The sequence below is a fragment of the Rhincodon typus genome, chromosome 5 (assembly GCF_021869965.1).
Source record: "Rhincodon typus isolate 14 chromosome 5, sRhiTyp1.1, whole genome shotgun sequence".
NCBI lineage: Eukaryota > Metazoa > Chordata > Chondrichthyes > Orectolobiformes > Rhincodontidae > Rhincodon > Rhincodon typus.
The window spans coordinates 85592845-85613432 of record NC_063336.1 but is presented as its reverse complement, the minus strand read 5'-3'; the positions used below and the strand labels follow the sequence as shown (position 1 = coordinate 85613432).

Here is a 20588-nt window from a genome sequence, read left to right as displayed (position 1 = left end):
TGTGTGTGTGTGTGTGTGTGTGTGTGTGTGTATAGAAGGATAGAATTTCAGCTGGTAGGGTTACATGTTGATAATCCATAGTTTTGTTTGCCTCTGGTTAGAATTGATTTCTTTTTAATAACTAATAGTTTATTTTTAAGCGCAGAAACTTGGTCAGTGTTTTCTGTTAACCTGAGTTCATCATGTAGGAAAGTTGGGAATCTCAAGTTATTTGATTAACTCTTCACCTTTTGTGATCCTGGGAGTAGTAGCGTTTGTGTATCAACATGCTTAGCCAATTTTGTATTGTCCTGACCCACTTGTGAGAATGATAGGAAATTGTGATAGTCCATGGATATTTTCTGGGCTGAAGGAAAGCTGTAGTGTAGTTCCCCAGTGGTCTGTATTGAGCCCTTTGCTTTTCATCATATTTATTAATGATGTAGAACTTAGTGTGCAGGAAACAATTTCACAGTTTGCAGATGATAGGAAACTTGGTAGTGTAAACTGTAAGAAGGACAATATAGAACTTCAAAAAGGGCTTAGACAAGTTGGTGCAGTGGGTATTTGGCAGATGAAGTTCAATGCGGAGAAGTGTGAAGTGATGCATTTTGATAGATCATATATAAGGGTTCAATTCTAAAGGCTGCTGAGGAATCAGATAATTAAAGATGGCAGGAGAAATGGAGACAGTAGGTAATAAAGCATACAATATCCTGGACTTCATTAACAGGGGCAGAGATTACAAGATCAAGGAAGTAATGCTGAATTCGTAGAAGACATTTAATTGTTAAACCTCATCTAGAATAACGTGGACCGTTTTGGGTACCATGCTGCAAGAAGTATATTAACACATTGGAGAGAATGCAGAAGAGCATGAGGGATGATATACTTCAGTTATGAGGGTAGATGTGAAAGTCTAGACTTGGAGAGAGAAGACAATGAGGCTTTCTAATAGAAGTTTTCAAAATCATGGGATAGAGTAGAGATGGGGATAATTATCCCACTTGTTGAAGGATCGAGAATAAGATGGCAAAATATGATTTGCAAAGAAGCAAATGCAAGATGAGAAAAATGTTTTCACAGTGTATCAGGCCTGAAATGTGCTGCTTCGTCATGTGGTGGAGGCATGTTCAGTTGAGGTGTTCTACAGGACATTGAACAATTGTTGTGTTTAAATAATGTGCAATAAATACAAAGGATATGTGAGAAAGGCAGGACAAAAACGTTAAATCATGTTCATTTGGAGACCCAGTTCAAATGTGGTGGGCGAGTGGCCTCTTTGTGTCATAACATTTGTGATTCTCCATTGCTTGACATAACAAATCCCTGTTTTGACCTCATTGAAACACTCCCTGTCCAGACATTGACACCTAATTGATTAAGCAATTATTTGAGCGAAGGACTGTAAGGATATTCGTATCACTTGTGTCATGGCAGGAAGTGATGACTCCTGGACTGATTGCCCCACTTGATCTTCTATCTTGATCATCCTGGCCCAAAAACAACAAAAGTTCACTGGACGCAAGGATTCTTCAGTGGATGACCTACTTAGTCAGTGCCGCACACCCAAACTGATGATACTCAATGAACAGGAACCACAGAAAGTCGACACCCCCAGTCTACCCTCAAATTCATTATCACCAGCATTTATGAGGAGATTTCTGCCAAGGAACATCAGAGCAGGTTTGACAAGATTGACCAGGAGATCCAGGAGTTACTAAATCAGAATTGCAAGATATTCCCATTGTTGTCGACGTTTTGTGTATGTCTGATCTACTTATGTAGTGGAACTCGTTTTATGCTAACAGTGAGACACAATTTATTATCATTGAAACAGAAAATATGTATGCAATTCTAAAAACCCATCTTTCCCTCTAATTACCCAAGTAACTTACCAGTTCTTAAGTGCCTATGCCCTTACACTAGTTTACATTTACTTTGGAAACACAACATGGTAAAGAAGTTTATACTATCCCAATTACAGCTGGTCAAATTGAAGTTGAGGCTGTTCTTCCTGCTTTTTGGTGCCAATGTTCTCCCTGGAGTGTGTGAGAGACTCCTCTGATTTTAATGGCCTCTTTTAAATAGTTATCCTGGTCATTCCAAAGTACTATCACTTAGTAACAGTAGTTTGATATAACAATATAATAAGCACAATTCAGTTGGTCCATGTAAATTGAGTTTCTGTCCTAGGAAGGGAGTTACAAAAGACAGTATTGGATATTGTAATTTCTCTGTTGATTGAGCTGACTCTAGGAACTGGTCTGTCTCAAAAACAGTCCTACTGAAACTCTGATATATTGTTCCAACCGAAACCTTGCAGCATTGCCTATTCAATAGTCAGTCAAGGCTTGATCTAATTTGGCAGTGAATGCTGCAAGCTTCCTGGCTTAATATCTCTGTTCCACTGTGTCATTAATACCTACTAATATAATCAATCAAGATAATTGGTTTGCATATCTGTCTGTCTGGCCTGATCCAATTCCTAGCACACTGATCAGCTGGCGAGTTTTTCCTGCATGCTGTTCAGTTGAACAATGTGCCATTAGTGTCCCAAAAAAACTGTTGTTTAATTTTGAAGGAACATTCCACAACCTACACCAAATGCAGAGCACCACTTAAACTAGAAAGAAATAAACCATGTCTACAGATGAGTGAAGGCAGAGGTCCAACAGAAAAAAAACTTGACCTGATGAACTGATGGTGTTGTGGAAAGAGTGGAGGAAATCCATTGATAGCCATCATTTCCCATGGTTTCTTCTGCACAGTCAAGATTATCTACAACCAAAGTACTCCAGGACCTATCCCACTGAGAACGAGGAACGGTGTGACACTCATCAAGGACCGAGCCAGTGAGCATTCATTTGAAGGAGCATTTTAAGATGAGCATGCCAGTGGACCTCTGAGATGCCATAACTGTGATCTACAGGAAAGGAGATGAAACCAATTGTCTTGGCTGTCCTTGCTGATGCCACCGAGAATGTCGTTATTCAGTTTATCGTTATTCTCTTCAGTTGCCCTTTCCCATTGACTGAAGAGCTCCTACCAGAATCTCAATATGCTGTATTCATCAAGAGACACAGTGGACTAATGTGTTGCCACTATTTAAGAAAGGTGGTAAGGAAAAGCCAGGGAACTATAGACAGGTGAGCCTTACATCAGTGGTGGTTAAGTTGTTGGAGGGGATCCTGAAGGACAGGATTTACACGTATTTGGAAAGGCAAGGACTGATTTAGGGGTCGTCAACATGGCTTTATGCGTGGGCAATCGTGTCTTGCTAACTTAATTGAGTTTTTCAAGAAGTAACGAAGAAGATTGAACGCAAAGTGGTGGATGTGATCTATATGGACTTCAGTAAGTGTTCGATGAGGTTTCGCATGGTAGACTGGTTAGCAAGGTTAGATCACATGGAATACAGGGAGAACTAGCCAGGTGGATACAGAACTGGCTTGAAGGTAGGAGACAGATGATGATAGTGGTGGTGGTGGTGGGGGTGGGTTGCTATTCAGACTGTGGAGACCTGTGACCAGTGATGTGCCACAAAGATTGGTACTGAGTCCACTTCTTTTTGTCATTTGTATAAATGATTTGGATGTGACCATAGGAGGTATGGTTAGTAAGTTTGCAAAGACACCAAAATTGGTGCTGTGGTGGACAGCCAAGAACGTTACCTCAGAGTACAACGGGACCTTGATCAGATGGGCCAGTGGCTGAGGAGTTGCAATAGAGTTTAATTTAGATAAATCTGAGGGGTTGCATTTTGGAAAGGCAAATCAGATATACACTTAATGGCAAGGTCTTGTGGAGTGTTGCTGAACAAAGAGATTTTGGAGTGCAGGTTCATAGTTCCTTGAAAATAGAGTCGCTGGTAGACAGGATAGTGAAGAAGGCATTGGTATGCTTGCCCTTATTGGTCCGTGCATTGAGAGGTGGTACGGTGGCTTAGTAGTTAGCACTGCTGCCTCATAAAGCCAGGGACCCAGGTTCAATTCCAGCTTCGGGCGACTGTCTGTAAGGAGTTTGCATATCCTCCTCTTGTTTGTGTGGGTTTGTTCCAGTTTCCTCCCACAGTCCAGGGATGTGCAGGTTTGGTGGATTGGCTGTGCTAAATTGCCCATAGTGTCCAAGGATGTGTAGGTTAGATGATTAACCATGGGAAATGCAGGGTTACAGGGATAAGGCAAGGAAGTGAGTCTGACTGGAATGCTCTTGGTGTGGATTTTTGGGCCAAATGGCTGGATTGCTCATTGTTAGAGTTCTATGGATCTACATATAGGAGTTGGGAGGTCACGTGGCTGTACAGGACATTGATTAGGCCGCTTTTAGGAATACTGTATGCAATTCTGGTCTCCCTGCTAGAGGAAAGATGTTGTTAAACTTGAAAGGGTTTAGAAAAGATTTGTAAGGATGTCGCCAGGGTTGAAGTGTTTGAGCTATGGAATGTCGGAGGCTGAGGGGTGACCTTTATAGAAGTTTATAAAATCATGAGGGGCATAGATAGGGTGAATAGCCAAGGGCTTTTCCCCAGTGTAGCAGAGTCCAAAACTAGAGGGAGTAGGTTTAAGGTGAGAGTGGAAAGATATAAAAGGGACCTAAGGGACAGTGTTTTCATGCCAAGGGTGGTGTGTGTATGGAATGAGCTGCCAGAAGTAGTGTTGGAGGCTGGTACAGTGACAACATTTAAAAGGCATCTGGATGGGTATATGAATAGGAAGGGTTTAGAGGGATATGGGCCAAATACTGGTAAATGGACTTGATTAATTTAGGATGTCTGGTTAGCATGGACGAGTTGGACCAAAGGGTCTGTTTCCATTATGTACAGCTGAGTCTATGAATGTATGAAAGACATGAGGATCTTGAAGCAGATATTTCTGTCTAAGCTACTCTAGTTCCAGCCTTCTATCACAGTTTCACTTGTATATTACTCTGATGCTGGTACATTGCAGTGTACCTTATTTGTATATTCCCTAACCCCCAACTCTACGTCTTTCTGTGTATTGCTGTTGATCGTGAACTTGAAGGATAGCGAGACGCAATATAATTTGCAAAAGAAATGTGTACATACCAATGGGGACAAATTTATTTTGTTTTGAGTAAAATATTTGAAATAATTGTCTTGCACAATTAAACTTCCATCCGATTGTGTCTGTGCACTGTCATCTATGCCGTTTTGACATAGTACGTTTTTAGAGGTATATTAATCTGTTCTGTCCATAAGAATGACTCTGACCTCCCAGTTGCTTGCCATTTGAATAAACCACCTTGCTTTTTTGCTAACATTTCTGTCCTGGGTCTGCCACAGTGTTGCAGTGAAGCACAATGCAAACTCAAGAAGCAACACCTCATTTTCTGTTTAGACACTGTACAGTCTTGAGGTCTCAACATTTAAATTCAATAACTTCACAAACTGACAGCATAATGTTTTGTCCTCTATTTTTCTTAAATTCTCACCACCCCTCCTGCTGCTTCGCCAGCTCTGCCATGTGAATGTCTAATTTATTTTGTACTTATAGAAAAGAGTAATTCTTTCCCTTTACACCAATTTGTATCCTGTTTACTTTCTCCACTATTAACAACCACTTTGTCTTTTCTAATGGGCCTTTATACATAGGAACACAATAACAGGAGTGGGCAATTCAGCCCCCTCATCCTGTCTCACCATTTGATAAGATAATGGCTGATCTGTGGCCTAACTCCATGTACCTGCCTTTGGCCCATATCTCTGAATACCTTTGCTTAACAAAAACACATCTATCTCCGATTTAAAATTAACAACTGATTCAACATCTATTATTTCTGGAAGAGAACTCCAAACATCTGCCACCCTTTGAATTAAATTATACAATTTTCCCGAAAATAAACAGACCATTTCTGATGAAGAGTCACTGGGCTTGAAACAGTAACTCTGTCTACTCCCTATAAATGCTACCAGACCTCCCGAGTTCCTCCAGCAATTTGTTTTTATACCATCTGCCCTCTTGCTTCTCCTCTGCCTTTTACCAAAAGTATATAAAAAAAACTATTTTCCAACACCTTTTATTCTGAAAAAGAATCATACTGGACTTGAAACATAAACTCTGTTTCTCTGTCCACAGATGCTGTTAGACTAGTTGGGTTTCTCGAGCACTCTGTATTTGCCTCAGATTTCCAGCACTGATGGTATTTCGTCTGTGTCATTATTTAATGTCAACTTGGCTCTTGTGGTCATAATTCTAACTCTTAGGTTCATGGATTCAAATCCTGCTGCAAATTTGAGCACGTACCACAGAGAAATGTGAGCATTGTGTCCAGAGAGACTTTAGAATTTAAATTTTTTCACTAGAGCAGAGAAACTTAAGATGTTGCTAGCTGGATATTTTATATTGCAGGATTGTGATTGGGTCAGTTATTTCTCACAGACCAGAATGTTGGGAGTTTTGGGAGTATAAATGTAATATCACTCAGAATTATTAGAGGTTAGAAAGCATTTCTTTATCGATGGCTAGAATGTGAAATTCTCCACCTTGACCCATTATTAACATTTTTTTAGAAAGAGAATTAGATAACTACTTTAAAAGATGAAGTGTGGCGAAAAATGAAACACATCTGTCTGGCCATAGTTTTTAATTCATTCACTGTTCATGAAATGGTTAATGGTCTCTTGCAAGTCTCAAGAGGAACTGAGCTCCTTTGGAATAAATACAGATTCTGTTTTTTTCAATTATCTGTACAATGACGATACCATTTTTGGTGATTGAAAGTTCTTCAAATTCAGGAAGAATCCTGGTAGTGGACATAGGGTCATAGAGTCATAACAGCACAGAAACAGACCCTTCAGTCCAACTCGTCTGCATCGACCAGACACCCCAATCTGACTTAGTCTCATTTGTCAGCATTTGGCCCATATCCCTCTATAAACCTTTCCTACTCATATAATAATCTATATCAACCTCTTAAATGTCGTAATTGTACCCGCCTCCACCACTTCCTTTGGCAGCTCTTTCCATATATGCACTCCCCACAAAGACTTGGCTGTTAGCCCTATCTACGCCCCTGATGATTTTATAAACCTCTAAGTCATCCCTTAGCCACCTCTGTTACAGGGGAAAAACCCCCCACCTATTCAGCCTCTCCATGTAGCTCAAACCCTCCAAGCCTAGCAACATTGTAAATCTTTTCTGAACCCTTTCAAGTTTAACAACTTTCCTATAGCTTCAATGAAAACAAGGTTACAGAAACTTGGATTTTTAAAAGTTGGTTTGAACTTTTGAAACACAAGTAATTCTGCTATAATGAGTTTTTGACAATGCAAATTGGCTGTAATGCGATTGATGAATACTGGATGCTGTTTGGATAACGCAAACTTTCTGCTGTACAGGTATAGCAATTTCCCTATAATGTGATTTTCTATAGCATGAGGTCACACAAGAATGCAACTGTCATGTTATAGGAGAACTACCAGCATAGTTAAGACTTGCACAGCTCCTACAATGGATAGGCATAGTCATAGAGAAAAAACACACTGCCTAAAAATTATTTACAAAACAACTGAACATTTTCTGAAGGAGTTGTTGTTAACTGCCTCTACAAATGCTGCCTAAGTTTCTCCAGCACATTTTATTATAGCTGAATATTTTGATTGCGATTTGCTTTGGATAACTGAGATGGAAAAATCTCTATTGTAACTATATAAATTATAAGTTTAATTATTTAGTTAAATTCTGCTAAAAGTTTAAAGCAAAAATAATGTTAGTTGGCATATTATTCAATAACATTATTGAATGTGAGAGTGTTCAAATATGGGATAACTCAAATAATTGAACTTAATAAAATATAGGACAATACAAATTGCATTTATGCAAAGAAAAGGTTTTAGTGGTTATCCTGGGCATGATACTGAAGCAAATCAAGACCAGTGAAAATACTCAAAGTCAGAGAGGGGTGGGACTAAGCCAGATATTTTGTGTACAGAAAAATACCATGAGTTGAATGGCCTCTGTCTACACTGAAACTTTTTATAGTTCTATATCTGTCTTAAATGACAGCTGTCTCAAAGAAACTGCCTCCCCTGGATCTAGTCTCTTCCACAAGGGGAGACATCCTTTCAATGCACTTAAATTCCCTCAGGATTTTAACTGTTTCAATAACATCTCCTCTCATTCTTTCAAACTCCAATGAATACAGTTGAGAGATTAAAATCAAGGATTCTCAAGAGATCAGCATTGCAGGGGTATAGATATTATAGTGGGTTGTAAGGCTGGAGGTGATTACAAAATGGACAGGGTGAGATCATGGAGGGATCAGAAAGCAAGGACAAGAATTTGAAGATGAGAAGGTGCTTAACCAGGAGTAGGCTAGCGTGTACGTCCCTTTGGGGTGAAGTGGATATTGTACAAGTTAGGGCATAGTCATCAATTTCGGAAGAACTAATATTTACTGAGTATGTGGTGAGAAATCAGGGTTAATATTTCGGGTTCAGTGGTCCTCCTTCAGAACTGGACTCCATACTTTGACACGTCATAAGTGAGCTAAGAGCTAAATGCATAACATCTCCTTTTCTTGCTAACCTATAAGCAGAGCGTATTGAAAAAAATTAATTATTGCCGCACTTGTTTGAAGGTTTTTTGCTATATTAGTCTTGTTTGAACAGAAATACTTTAAGAATTCTACCATGTGATCAGTTCATGTCCAATGATTAAATTATCAGCATACCATCTGTTGAGCTCAGACTCTTAATCAGATTGCGCTTCAATCTCTTTTACGTTAGGTGGTGGTTCCTCATCCAAGTGGATCTTTTGCAATAGACTAGACTAGGCTTTAATTGATGCCAAATGCAGCCACTCGTGTCATATCTTGAATTCAACACTTCTGCTCTTGTTTCAATCAATGATGTGGAGGTGCTCATGGTGACTCCGCCTGTCGAAGGAGCACTGCTTCAAAAGGTTGTGATTTCAGATAAACCTGTTGGGCTACAACCTGGTGTCATGTGACTTCTGACCTTGTTTGAATCAAGTCTAATGAGGTCTGGAGTTGAGTGCTCTTGGCAAAAGCCAAGCAGAGCACTGGTGAGCAGGTTATTACTAAGTAAGTTTTAATAGACTGTCATTGACTGCAGTCTATGTATTTCACCTTTAATGACCCTTTTTTAATCACTTCGCAGATGGTTGACAGTTGGCACATGATTGAGAGTATGTTAGTGGTGTGTTAATTGGCTGGATTGGGATTCTAATACTGTGTTTTTGTGGTATCTAAACATTGCTGGCACGGCTGTTGTTTGTTCCCTGATTACCTTTGAGAACGTAGTAGTGAACAGCTGTTTGAACCGCTGCAACCCATCCGATGTGGAGCTTGTGCAGTTAGGGAGTTCCAATTTTGATCAACCTTAGTCAATACATTTCAATTGATGATGTACTTAGAAGTGAAGTAAGTCAAGGGCTTGTTAGGGACTTCCAGGTGGTGATATTCTGATGTACCTGTTGCAGTTGTCCTTCTAAGTGGTAGGGGCAGTTGGTCTGGTGGGTATTGTCAAAGGAGTCTTGACACGTTCTATAGTACATCTTGTCTATGGTACAAACGCTGTAACTATGTGGTATCAAGGTTGCAAATGGATTGGCTTAATCTGACTATTGTCAGAGCAAAGGATAAATTTGATCGTGGGAGAATGGAGTTTGGAAAAAGGGAGTGAAGACATTAGTTTTGTCTTCCCATTATTCAATTGGAGGAAATTTTTCTCATACATGGCTAAAGTTTGGATGAACAGTCTGATAATTTAGCGCTGGAGGAATTAGATTATGGTGAAACATAGCTGGGTGTTGTCAGCATATCTGTTATAAGTGATGGCATATAGATGGCATAGGGGTCCATGATCAAGCCTTGGGGGTACACTATTTGTAATGTCAGAGTATTGAATTAGCTTTGTGGTCACATACTCAAATGAGTACAGTGAAAAGTTTACAAGTGGCCACATTATGGCACCATCATAGGTACAAAAGATACTTAGGTACAGATTCTTAAATCCTTGGGGGAGATAAGATTAGAAAAGTTTTTAAAAAAAAAAAAAAAAAAAAGTCCAGCATTACAGATCATAAGAATAAATTAGAAAAATAGAGAAATAAAATGTTCAGAATAACAGTCTTTCCAACTCAGTCCACACTGGCATGTAGCCACAAGTAACTGAAAGTGAAATAACTGCACAAGAGGCCAGTATCCCAATACCAAGTCACACTTTATTTACTTGTGCACTGGATGTGGCCAGCCAGCTTGGAGTCAGTCCTTTGAACTGAGGAGGTTCTAAATCCCATGTTTTATTGGTCAGCCAGGGCTTTCTGGTTGGCCAGGGTTAACAACCCCAGTCAAGTTTCTTGTAATCAGTGAGGTCCACCTGGTTCTAATCATTACAGAAAGAGACCTCTCCACTGCCTTGCCACCATCTGTGCAGGTGCCACCAGTGTAGAAGTTGCCATGCTTCAGGTGCCACCACTTCGCTGCTGGACCCATCTTGCTGAACCTGCACTTAGCCCGCAGCTAGAAGTCCCCGCTGCAGGCCTGCTATGACTGCCATCAGGAGTCCCTGCTTCTGCTGCTGCCTCTGATGCCAGGAATCCCTGCTTTGGGCATAACATGCTGCTGGTGCTGCTGCCATGCCAGGACCAGGAGTCCTTGTTTTGAACCCAATGCAGCCAGGAGTTCCTGGCTTTGCTGCCAGGTCAGGCTGCTGCTGCAACAAGAGTCCTGCTTTTACTGCAAGTATCACCATCTTGAAGAGTCCACTGCTGCCGGTGCCGTCATCCCCGATCACTGGAGGAGCTTTGCTGCCACCTCCACTCACCTGAGAAGCCGCATCCACCATTCTGCATTCGTCCCGCACTCGCTGCCTCACCGATACTGCCAACCAACCCAACACGGCACAGAAAACAAAAGGAAAAGAAGAAAAAAGGTAAAGGAAAGGCTCAAAAGCAAAAGTTAAAAACGAAAAGAAACAAAAGGGAATGGATGAGCCCTGGGCAAGACCCTGCGCACAACCCTACTACTCCACTGCCATCTTGAAAGGTTGGAAAAGAAGCCATAGAAAGTGAATTTCTGGCAGTAATTAGATAAGAATGGAACCAGGTGAGAAGTGTCCACTTGGATAATGAAGGCAGAGAGGTTTTGGAGGAAGATGGTGTTGTCAATTCAGATGGGCTGAAGTGAGAATGTTTATCTTTGTGACAGCTCATAAGATGGTTGTGATTTTGATTAGAACTATTTCTGCACTGTGGCAGAAGCCAGGTTTTGGGGCAAAATCCAACATTTATGCCCTTGAAAGATTGGAAAGGTCTTGGGAGGTGAGAACACTTTTTCAGAGCTTTGGAGAGGAAAGAGAAGGGACATACAGGCCAAGAAAATACATTTATGACTTGAAGCATTCCCAATGTTTCTGGTTATGACTTATCTAAGCTCTTTAGTTAATTATTATTATTGACAGTGATGAAACAAGTCTCGGATCCTCAAAACATGGAGGAATGACCTTTCCATTCCTTTAGCTCCTCACTCTTGGTCTTGTGTCCTTCAAAAAGCATCTCTGTTTAGCAGAACTGTGTGGTATCCCTATTGTCAATGAGATAAATTGAGAAACGTGGATAATATGAACTTGTGTTCTTGTAAATGTTAGATGAAGGTGGAATCACAATCAGTTAGGAGTCTTAGTTTTACACTTCAGAAAGAGGCCCTTCAGGTCATTGTATCCCCAGCCATTCTAATCCTAGTTTCCAGCACTTGAACCATGGCTTGGTATGAAGTGGCGTTTCAAATGCTCCCCGCTATAGTCAATAAACCACTTTTGGAATTGTGTATGATTGATGTTATTGTGAGGTGGCTGTGGAGCCATACCACAGTATGTGTGACTGCGTCTTTGAGACAAAATGTCATTTAAGTTGAGGTAGAGTGGCTAATTGCATTGCTACATAATTGACTTGCTGATTACTGTTATTATCAGCAGCTGATTAGCAGGGTTTTGAAAAGGCATTTGTCAACTCAAATAAATGTTTTTTGACACTGAAGTTAATACATTTGCTTGTTAATGTTAACTGTCATATGATGTAAAAACTAGTCGTATAAAGTGCAGTGATGTGTTCGTACCTAGTTGATGAAGAGAAGTGTTACAATGTCTAATAATATGCTCAATAAATTTATCCTTAACCCAATCTGTGTCTGGTGAGGGTACATTGAATCTATAAACGTGGGATGTAGTTATTTCACTTTTGTATTGTTGATAGCTTTTCGAAATGTTTTTCCTTTATTCATTAACGGGATGTGGGTGTCGCTGGCCAGGCAGCATTTATTGCCCATCCCTAATTGCCCAGAGGGCATTTCAGAGTCAACCACATTGATGTAGGTCTGCTGTCACATGTAGGTCAGACCAGGCAAGGATGGCAGTTTCCTTCCTTTAAAGGACATTAGTGAACCAGATGGGTTTTTCTGATACTTGACAATGGATTCATGGTCATCATTAGATTCGTAATTCTAGATATTTTTGCCATGGCGGAATTTGAACCTGGGTCCCCAGGATGTTATCTGGCCCTCTGGATTAACAGTCCAGCGATAATACCACTAGGTCTCCCCAATATCACTTTAGGACATATTGGATAAAAGATGTATATCAAAGTTTTAAAGTTTATTTTTTAAATTAGTGTTTTGGCATGAATATGCTGATGTTTGAGAATATACAGTATAAATTAGTTTCATAATATACTTTTAAAACAGACTTCTTTGCTCCAGTCATGCTTTCATTATTGGGGAGCTACAGTCTATTTTTGTTAATAAATAATAAAGCATGAATGAGACAGTATGTCTGTGATGCTATTTTGGAGGAGAGATCATCCATGTGATATCACATGATGCCATGTGATTTTGGCATTTCTGAGCCTGCAGCTTAGTTTTTTTCATATCATTGAGGTTTGGGGTGGAGAGTTTAATAATTGGCTCCAAATAAAAATAAGGATCTGTGAGAGAGCTTGTAGCTGCAAGTAACAAGTTAAATAAGAAGCCTGAGTAACATGAATGAAATGTTTAACTTTGATCCTTTATTGTTTTGAAATTAGTTTCTTATATAATTTGTATAAATGATAGCAAGGTAAAAGCCAGGGTAAGTTGCAACTTTTTTAATGTAATTTCTGAAATTGTTTAAGTAGCATGAACTATGAAATTTCATTTATTTTGATGCGGAGATTGCTTCAAAGACTGACATGTTGATAATCTACAATCTGTTAAATAAGTTAAAAGTTGAAAATTTTCATTTTTGTGATTACTACAAGAGACATCTTTCACCTACAGCAAAGAAGTAATTAGTATTTTGACAGGAGATTGTGATGTTGTTTACTTATGAAATGTTCTTCTTCCCACAGCTCAGACATGAGCAGTGCCTGTAACACGTTGGCACGGGAATTCCTGACAGATGTGCACCGGCTTTGCAATGCTGTGGCTCAGAGATCTGAATGTAAGGAAGAGGAGGAAGAAAGTCACATGGTCGCATTGGGAGAATATCTAGTTCAGGGTCGAGGATACCTACTACTTAATACCTTGGATTCCATCATTGATCAGGTGCTGAATTGGTTAGCCTCATAATATTGGGTGTCTTGCATATTTATCTCAATAATTCTTATTTCGAGACCAAGCTTAGAAATTGTATCAAGCCACACATAGTCCTCCTTTCTAGTTTTTCTATATTATTTAGCACTTGAACATCTCAAATGTGTGAAGTTTACTAATTGCAACTTAAGTTATTGATTGTAAGATATTCCAACCATGATATTATTCGGCTCCTTTTATGAATGGGGATGTCTTGTTGGCTACCCAAAGCATTAATGAGTAAAATTTGGTGTTTGTATTAATGCTCCAATTGGAGTACAACAATTGAATTTTCAAAATGAACTTCAATCTGAAATATAAGAACTCGTGCTCTGGCCGGATTTGATTTTGTAAACCAATCCAGCCTCTTATCCTTGACTTTATCTTGTGATCTTATTTATTAGTGAAAATTTCTTGGTGAGAAGAGCGACGGGAACAACAATTGGATTAAGGGTTTATTTCATTTAAAGAAATGAATGTTTAGAGGAGGTATAATAGTTTATTTTAAAATGTTGATAACATTGGCCTTAATCAGGTTAGATGCGTAAAGGTGGTAGAATTAGAGGGCATTTGTGTAAAATTCGTAAGCATAAAATTATCTCATATGTCAGATGATACAATCTTTTGAAGAGAGATCTTGCCCACAATGAACTAATTGCTTACACATAGTGGATAAGGTTTTGCAGCTGTTCTTTAAAAGGCAACTTTACAGGTTCTGAGTAAAGGGGACACTTTTGGTTTTAAGGAATAAATGTGTGAGAATTTGTGGAGACTGCAATATCCTTAGGGGGCAGGAGGGGCATTTCAGTAAGTCATTTTTCAGTTTTTGCTTTTATCAGGAAATTGCACTGTCAGGTTTTGGACTATCCTGTATGTGGTTGCACATGTCTGGATCGGACATTATTGGTGGATGTCATGTCTACTTCCATCTATATTTGCATATTCAATGTAGTGGCTTGAAAGGTGTTCAACTACAAAATTGTGAGCTTTTGACAGGTCAGATGGCCTCCTGAAGTACTGTAATCATTCTATTATTTCTTCCTTGCTGACTATTATAGTGACTCATTGAGTATGCCATTATAAGTCTCCTATCACAAAAGGGTACTTGGGGATGCATATCCACAACCCATGATTGAACAAAAAATTGCTCTAAATAATGGGGAGGTAGTTTTGGACCAGGACAACAAAGTTTTGAAATGACTTTGAAATTTCAGGTTCCAAATGGTTAGTCTAACAAGGGAGGTTAAACGTTTTGGACATTTTTAGGATATCATGTTTCTGGTGAGTAAAATTATCAGATGAAAATAGGGAAAAAGTATTCGGCTTTTTCTCAATCAGTAAACTGCAATGGGTTAGGAGCAGTGGAACTCTCCACATTAAATCTTGTCCTAGAGTAGATCTAAGATTTGTAGAATTAAAACAGCCCATCCCTTGTGCGCAACAATGTTAATATCTCCTTTTTGAATGATCAGCCTGGATAAAGTAAGACAACATTTTACTGTCGTTGATTACACTAAAAATAAAACTAAAATTTGCTTAAATACTGAGTTATTTTCATCAATAAGAACCCATTGCCTGCTTGGAAACATGCCACACATCTTCAGCTCTGAAATAAAACCTTAAGATAAAAAGATTGTACTTGTAAAGAATAATCATCTTAAAGAGAAGCAAAGGATTGGATCAAATTGTCTTCCAAAGAATGGAAAGCTCTAAAAGATATATATTTTCCAATTTAGAGAAGCTCTCTAATAATGAGAATAGTGATCCAGTTTGTTCTACAGAAAAGCAGACCGATCTTGCAAAATATGAAAGTGTCCTATGAAAACTTTTATAATGGCCATATTACTATGAATGATTCTTAGAATAGTTGTGAAATGGAAATAGCATGTCGCAATTCCCTTGTGTGCTGGACATCAAGCCCCACTAAAAATAGAGTTATCACAAATGTGAGAATTTGATTCAGCACTGAATTGCCCAAATTTACTGAACTATCTAACTTAGATTGCAAGAATGTACACACCAGGCCTTTTTCATTGACAAGGAAATCACTTTTTATTGCAACCAAATGACTTTAAGGAATGACATGAAGAACTTCTAACCATAACTTAAACTCTTTCCCTTTTCTAAAACAAAAAATCCCATACACAAACAGACATTTCACAACTATCTTGGTGAGAAAAGAACAAAAGTCAGTGAAGCACAGTTCTGGCGCCAGTCTGGATTACAAGTGTCATAGAATTAGAAGTCATAGAAGTCATAGAATCCCTACAGTGTGGAAGCAGGCCATTTGGCCCATTGAATCCACACTGACCCTCCAAAGAGCAACCCACCTGGACCTACCCCCTACCTCGTCCCTGCATTCTTCACCCTAGATGCTATGGGCAATTTAGCATTGCCAATCTACCTAACTTGCACCTCTTTGGACAGTGGGAGGAATCCGGAGCACCCAGAAGAAACCGATGCTGACACAGGGAGAATATGCAAACTCCACATAAACAGTCACCCAAGGTTGGAATCGATGCCAGGTCCCTGGTGCTGTGAGGCAGCAGTGTTAACCATTGAGCCACCATGCTGGTGAGAGAGTTTTTCAGCTTTTAGAGAACACAAGGTTGTGGATACAGTAATTCTAATGTCTCTGAAAGTGGCTTTTCTACTTTGTCTTTCAAGAAGATAATTTGCAGAGAGAGGGAGGGAGAAGCTAGCTATTCAGAATCTTTTACTTAAGCACTGTCGAAAGGGAGGGGGAGAGGGATTTAGGTAACTCCTCTTTCACAAACTGGATGTTTTTGCTATATAGTGCAAACACCAATCTATAGCCACTTGTCCAGGAGTCAATCAAAAAGTTGTTACTATAATTGACTTTGTCCCGAATAGCAGTCAGTCAAGTAAATTGATCATGGCGATTTAATTGGAGTTTTTTATTTTCTAATCGACCTATTCAAGATGTCATTACACTCCTGGAGTAGGTGGGCTTGAACCCTGATATCTTGGCTCAGAGATAGGGACACAACAACTCTCCCATTAGACCTTAAGTTGCTGTACTGAGCATTCTTGAACACACAATTGGTCCTTATTGGAAAAACCAACCAATGTCTGTCCCTGGGCAAAACTGTTCCAAACATACACCTATGGAGACAAGATGTCTATTATTCTCGCACCCTAGAGTTAACATTTCAAGTCCACCTAACTATTTGGAACTGAATGGAGCTGGAAAATAGTGTTTTGTTTTGTGCCGTAGATAGTGTGTGTGTGTAGAGAAGCAAGTAGAAGAAACCACAAAGGTGTCCAGAGCAAAAACTAACTATTCCTAAATACAAGGTTTTCAAGTAAGATGGTAAAGGGAAGAAAGGTCATGGGGTGGCTGTAATGACGAGGAATGGAAATTTCCCGCAGTTTGGCAGAATTACAACTTTTGAATCATGGAATTCCACCGTATTAATATCTTTTTTTTCTCTCTCCAACTGGTCCACAAATCAGTCTCTGAGCATCACCCCTCATTAATCTGCTACCAACTCAGGAAATGTAGAGGGTACACTCCTAGTGGCGCTGCTTTGTGCAGACTACAGAATGTCTTCCTGAACTGGGATGCCTCCTTGGATACCCCCATTGGCTGTAGGAGCGGTAAATCTTCTCTGCCTAACATGAGGTCCCATTAGTGGTCAAATAACTTGACACTGACCCAACTGCAGCCCAGGTAAGGTGGGAGATTCCAGTTTGGCTAGTCCCAACCACATCCTGCCCTTGGCAGCAGTCACTGCTTTGCACTGCCTCTACCTTGACTGTTTTGTGCCTTCTAATACGAGGCCAATAGGCAAATAGGATGCGCTCTCAATTTCTGGCAGGTACGTGCAGTTGACATAGATTGAGGATCTGCAGTTGCCATTGACTTCAGGGAGAAGATGACACAGCAGGTGGAAGAACCGTGATCTGCTGCTGGGCTGGCTGCAGGTCGGGAATTGGAGGGAAGGGAGGAACTGGGGGAGAGACGAATTGAGGTGGGGTAATGGTGTGGAGCTAGAGCCTGGGGTTTGGAATCTAGCTTTTTTTTTGTGTAAATCAATATTTTATAAAAATGTAGGAACCAGAATAGGCTATTAAACCCCTGGAGCCTGCCCTGCATTAAACACTTTGATGCTTTTTCCCCAGTCCATCCCTATAAACCCTGTTTGCCATTGGCAATCAGAAATTTATCAATCTATACCTTAAGCACAATCAAAGAATGAGCTTTCATTGCCCTTGGAGGTTGAGAATTTTAGAGAAAAATTTGAGTATTTCTAAAGAGAAGAAAGTGAGTCTAGTTTAAAATGTTTCCATTTTATGCACCATCTTCATTGTCACATTTCCACTCCAGCTCCTTGATACTTGGGCAAAATGGGGAAATCCAGGTGGGAGGAGTGTGGAGAAAGAGGTGGTGAATGGGTGTGGATGGAGGAACAGGGTTGGGGAATAAGTAGTGGGATGGAGAGGAGTGAGTGGCATGCATAGTGGGATGAGAGGGTGTGAGTGATTGTGGACTGAATAGGAATATAGTGCAGGGAGGGTAAATGAGAGAATTGGAATGCAAATGGTGTGAGTGAGTGGGGGAAGGCAGTTGGGAAAAGTGTTATGGCTGGAGTAATGATTCACTGAATCTTCTGTCACCATGGAATGGAAAGAAGGCACTTTAAAAACACTCATTTACATATTTTGTATAAGTTGATGTACACTACTTGAATTTTAATAGAATATTATGTGTTACAGTGCTACTTTGAGATTTTAGGTTACATTAGTTTATTTAACGTATGTATTTGTTCAAGAGGTGCTGACTTTGGTAAGGGCAGCTCTTGACATCTGTTACTAATTGTCCTTGAGAAGATGTGGTGAATTAAAATGGGGTTGCATCGAAAATGGTTTGTGAAATATGCCATAGTCTAGTGCTTCCCAAATGTTTTCTCTGCCAGGAATAAAACAAAGAACTACAGATGCTAGAGATCTGAAATACAAACAGAAATTGCTTGAGAAACTTAGCAGGTCTGGCAGCATCTGTGGAGAGAGACATCATTTCCTTCTTCACTGGACATGAAATGTTAACTGTTGTCTTCCACAGATGCTGCCAAACTGGATTCTCCAGCAATTTGTTTTTGTTTTCTTTCTGGCTTCATTTTGAAGCTTGAAAAATCTCTCAATCCCTGGTGAGAACTGAATGAGGACCTGTTAGAGCAGGAGAATGTTTGTTTGTTTGTTTGTTTGTTTGTTTGTTTGTTTGTTTGTTTGTTTGTTTGTTTGTTTGTTTGTTTGTTTGTTTGTTTGTTTGTTTGTTTGCTTGCTTGCTGTAACTTGGTCAGAGCTTTGTGATGGCCATTATTTCATTGGATCTTGCAACTCCAAAATTTTAGCTGGTGACCCCACAATGGGTTCTGAGTCCTGACCCCCAATTTGGAAAGTCCTGCCATAGTTCTTTGCTCTGTATTGCACGCATATAATCCAATGAAACTATGTTCTATTATGGATTTAATTCTTTTTTATTACATGTACTGCATGCATTGAATTCTGAAATGCTGAGGTTCCTTTGGTGATTTAATATAAATGATTTGCTCCGCAGTCTTAATGGAATAGAAGGTAACAAAGGGAAAACTGATGTCACTATCAGCTTGAAGACTAAATAACTCCACCCATTTGAAAAGCCTGGAAGTATTTGCATTTCATTACACATCAGAAAAAAAGTGCTGCAATCATATAATTGCTTGCCACAATACTTTTTCAGGTCTTTTTTGATTTTGTCACTTGTGTCCCTGAATATTAGTGGGAGTGATAAAGTGGCGGAGAAAGATGATTGGTCAAAGACTGAATCTCGAACAGTTTAAGTTGAATAGAGCTGCCATTACATAACTTTGGTATTCTACAGGCCAACAACTGGTGGGGAAACGTATAGAAGAATGTGTTTACAAGGAAATTAAAGCTGCAAGGACTATAGAATGATGTTAATGATGATTTCAATTATCCTAAAATATACTGAAGAGTACTAGAGTAAAGAACAGAGAAGAGGCAAAGTTCCTGAACTGTGTTCAAGAGAAGTTTTTTGATTAGTTGGTTTCCAGCTGAATTAGAAAATAGCATTGCTGGTTCTGGGGAATGAAATGCTTTAAATGGATTAGGAATACAGTCGTACTGGTAGTCATATATTTATAACTTTTTAAATATGTTCTGGAGTATTAATGGAAGTAACATTTTAACAAAGGCCAAGTATGAGAAAATGTGATTAGAATAGTAAACTGGTAGTTTTTGATGGGCTCAGATTTGATGAGCTGAAGGGCCTTTTTATGTGCTGTAGACATCTGTGACTTTAAAAGTAAAATGTTGCACAATGTAACCGGTAAGGTCTTCTGATTCAATCTATGGATTCAAACTCTTGCATTGTTTTGAAAGAATAAAAAGACACATTCTAGTCTAAGGAGGTGTCAATACCTAATTCCTGAAATGATTAAAAAAGCACAGTTCCTTAATTGAATGGGTCGCGCTAATGCCCTCACCCACTCACCCAAACCCTGGGAATATCCTCAAACAATAATCAGTTGCGGGTAATCAATTTAAACCATAGCATCATATTTGGAAAAGGGTTAAGCAGCAGCGTTGACCTCCATATTTGATATTTAAATGCAGTCTGCAAATAGAAAGCAGCAATACTTAAGACGTGAGAACTGGAGGCAGTAACTTTGACGTTTCTATGGCTGTACATTTTTACCTTTTGCATCCACCAATATAGCAATTGGATCTTTTGGTAACATAACTAACTTTGAGACCTGCATAAATTCATGTATTTAGGAAACTACTCCTCAAGAACTGCAAACTATACCTTTTTAACTTTAATGTGGCAGTACATGTTTTATGTGCACTCGGACTCTTCGCCTAACCATGGGCTATATTTGCTACTCTTATATTTTTTTAAATGCAGTGATCTGCAGGCTGCTTGAACTTGTGTGATTGAGAAATCCACTCGTTTGCCTAATTAAAAGAGGCTCTTGAATTGAAGACCGAGTAGTTTA

The 20588-nt window shown here is 39.4% G+C and overlaps 1 protein-coding gene across 1 annotated transcript in view; it reads left to right on the top strand.

Moving 5' to 3' along the window:
- lyst (lysosomal trafficking regulator) overlaps positions 1-20588 on the top strand; it is a 327516-nt gene that overhangs the window by 102926 nt on the left and 204002 nt on the right. Inside the window, exon 3 of the mRNA XM_048597088.1 lies at positions 13344-13539. Within this exon, the coding sequence (XP_048453045.1) occupies positions 13344-13539 (196 nt within the window). The remainder of the gene's footprint in view (positions 1-13343; positions 13540-20588) is intronic.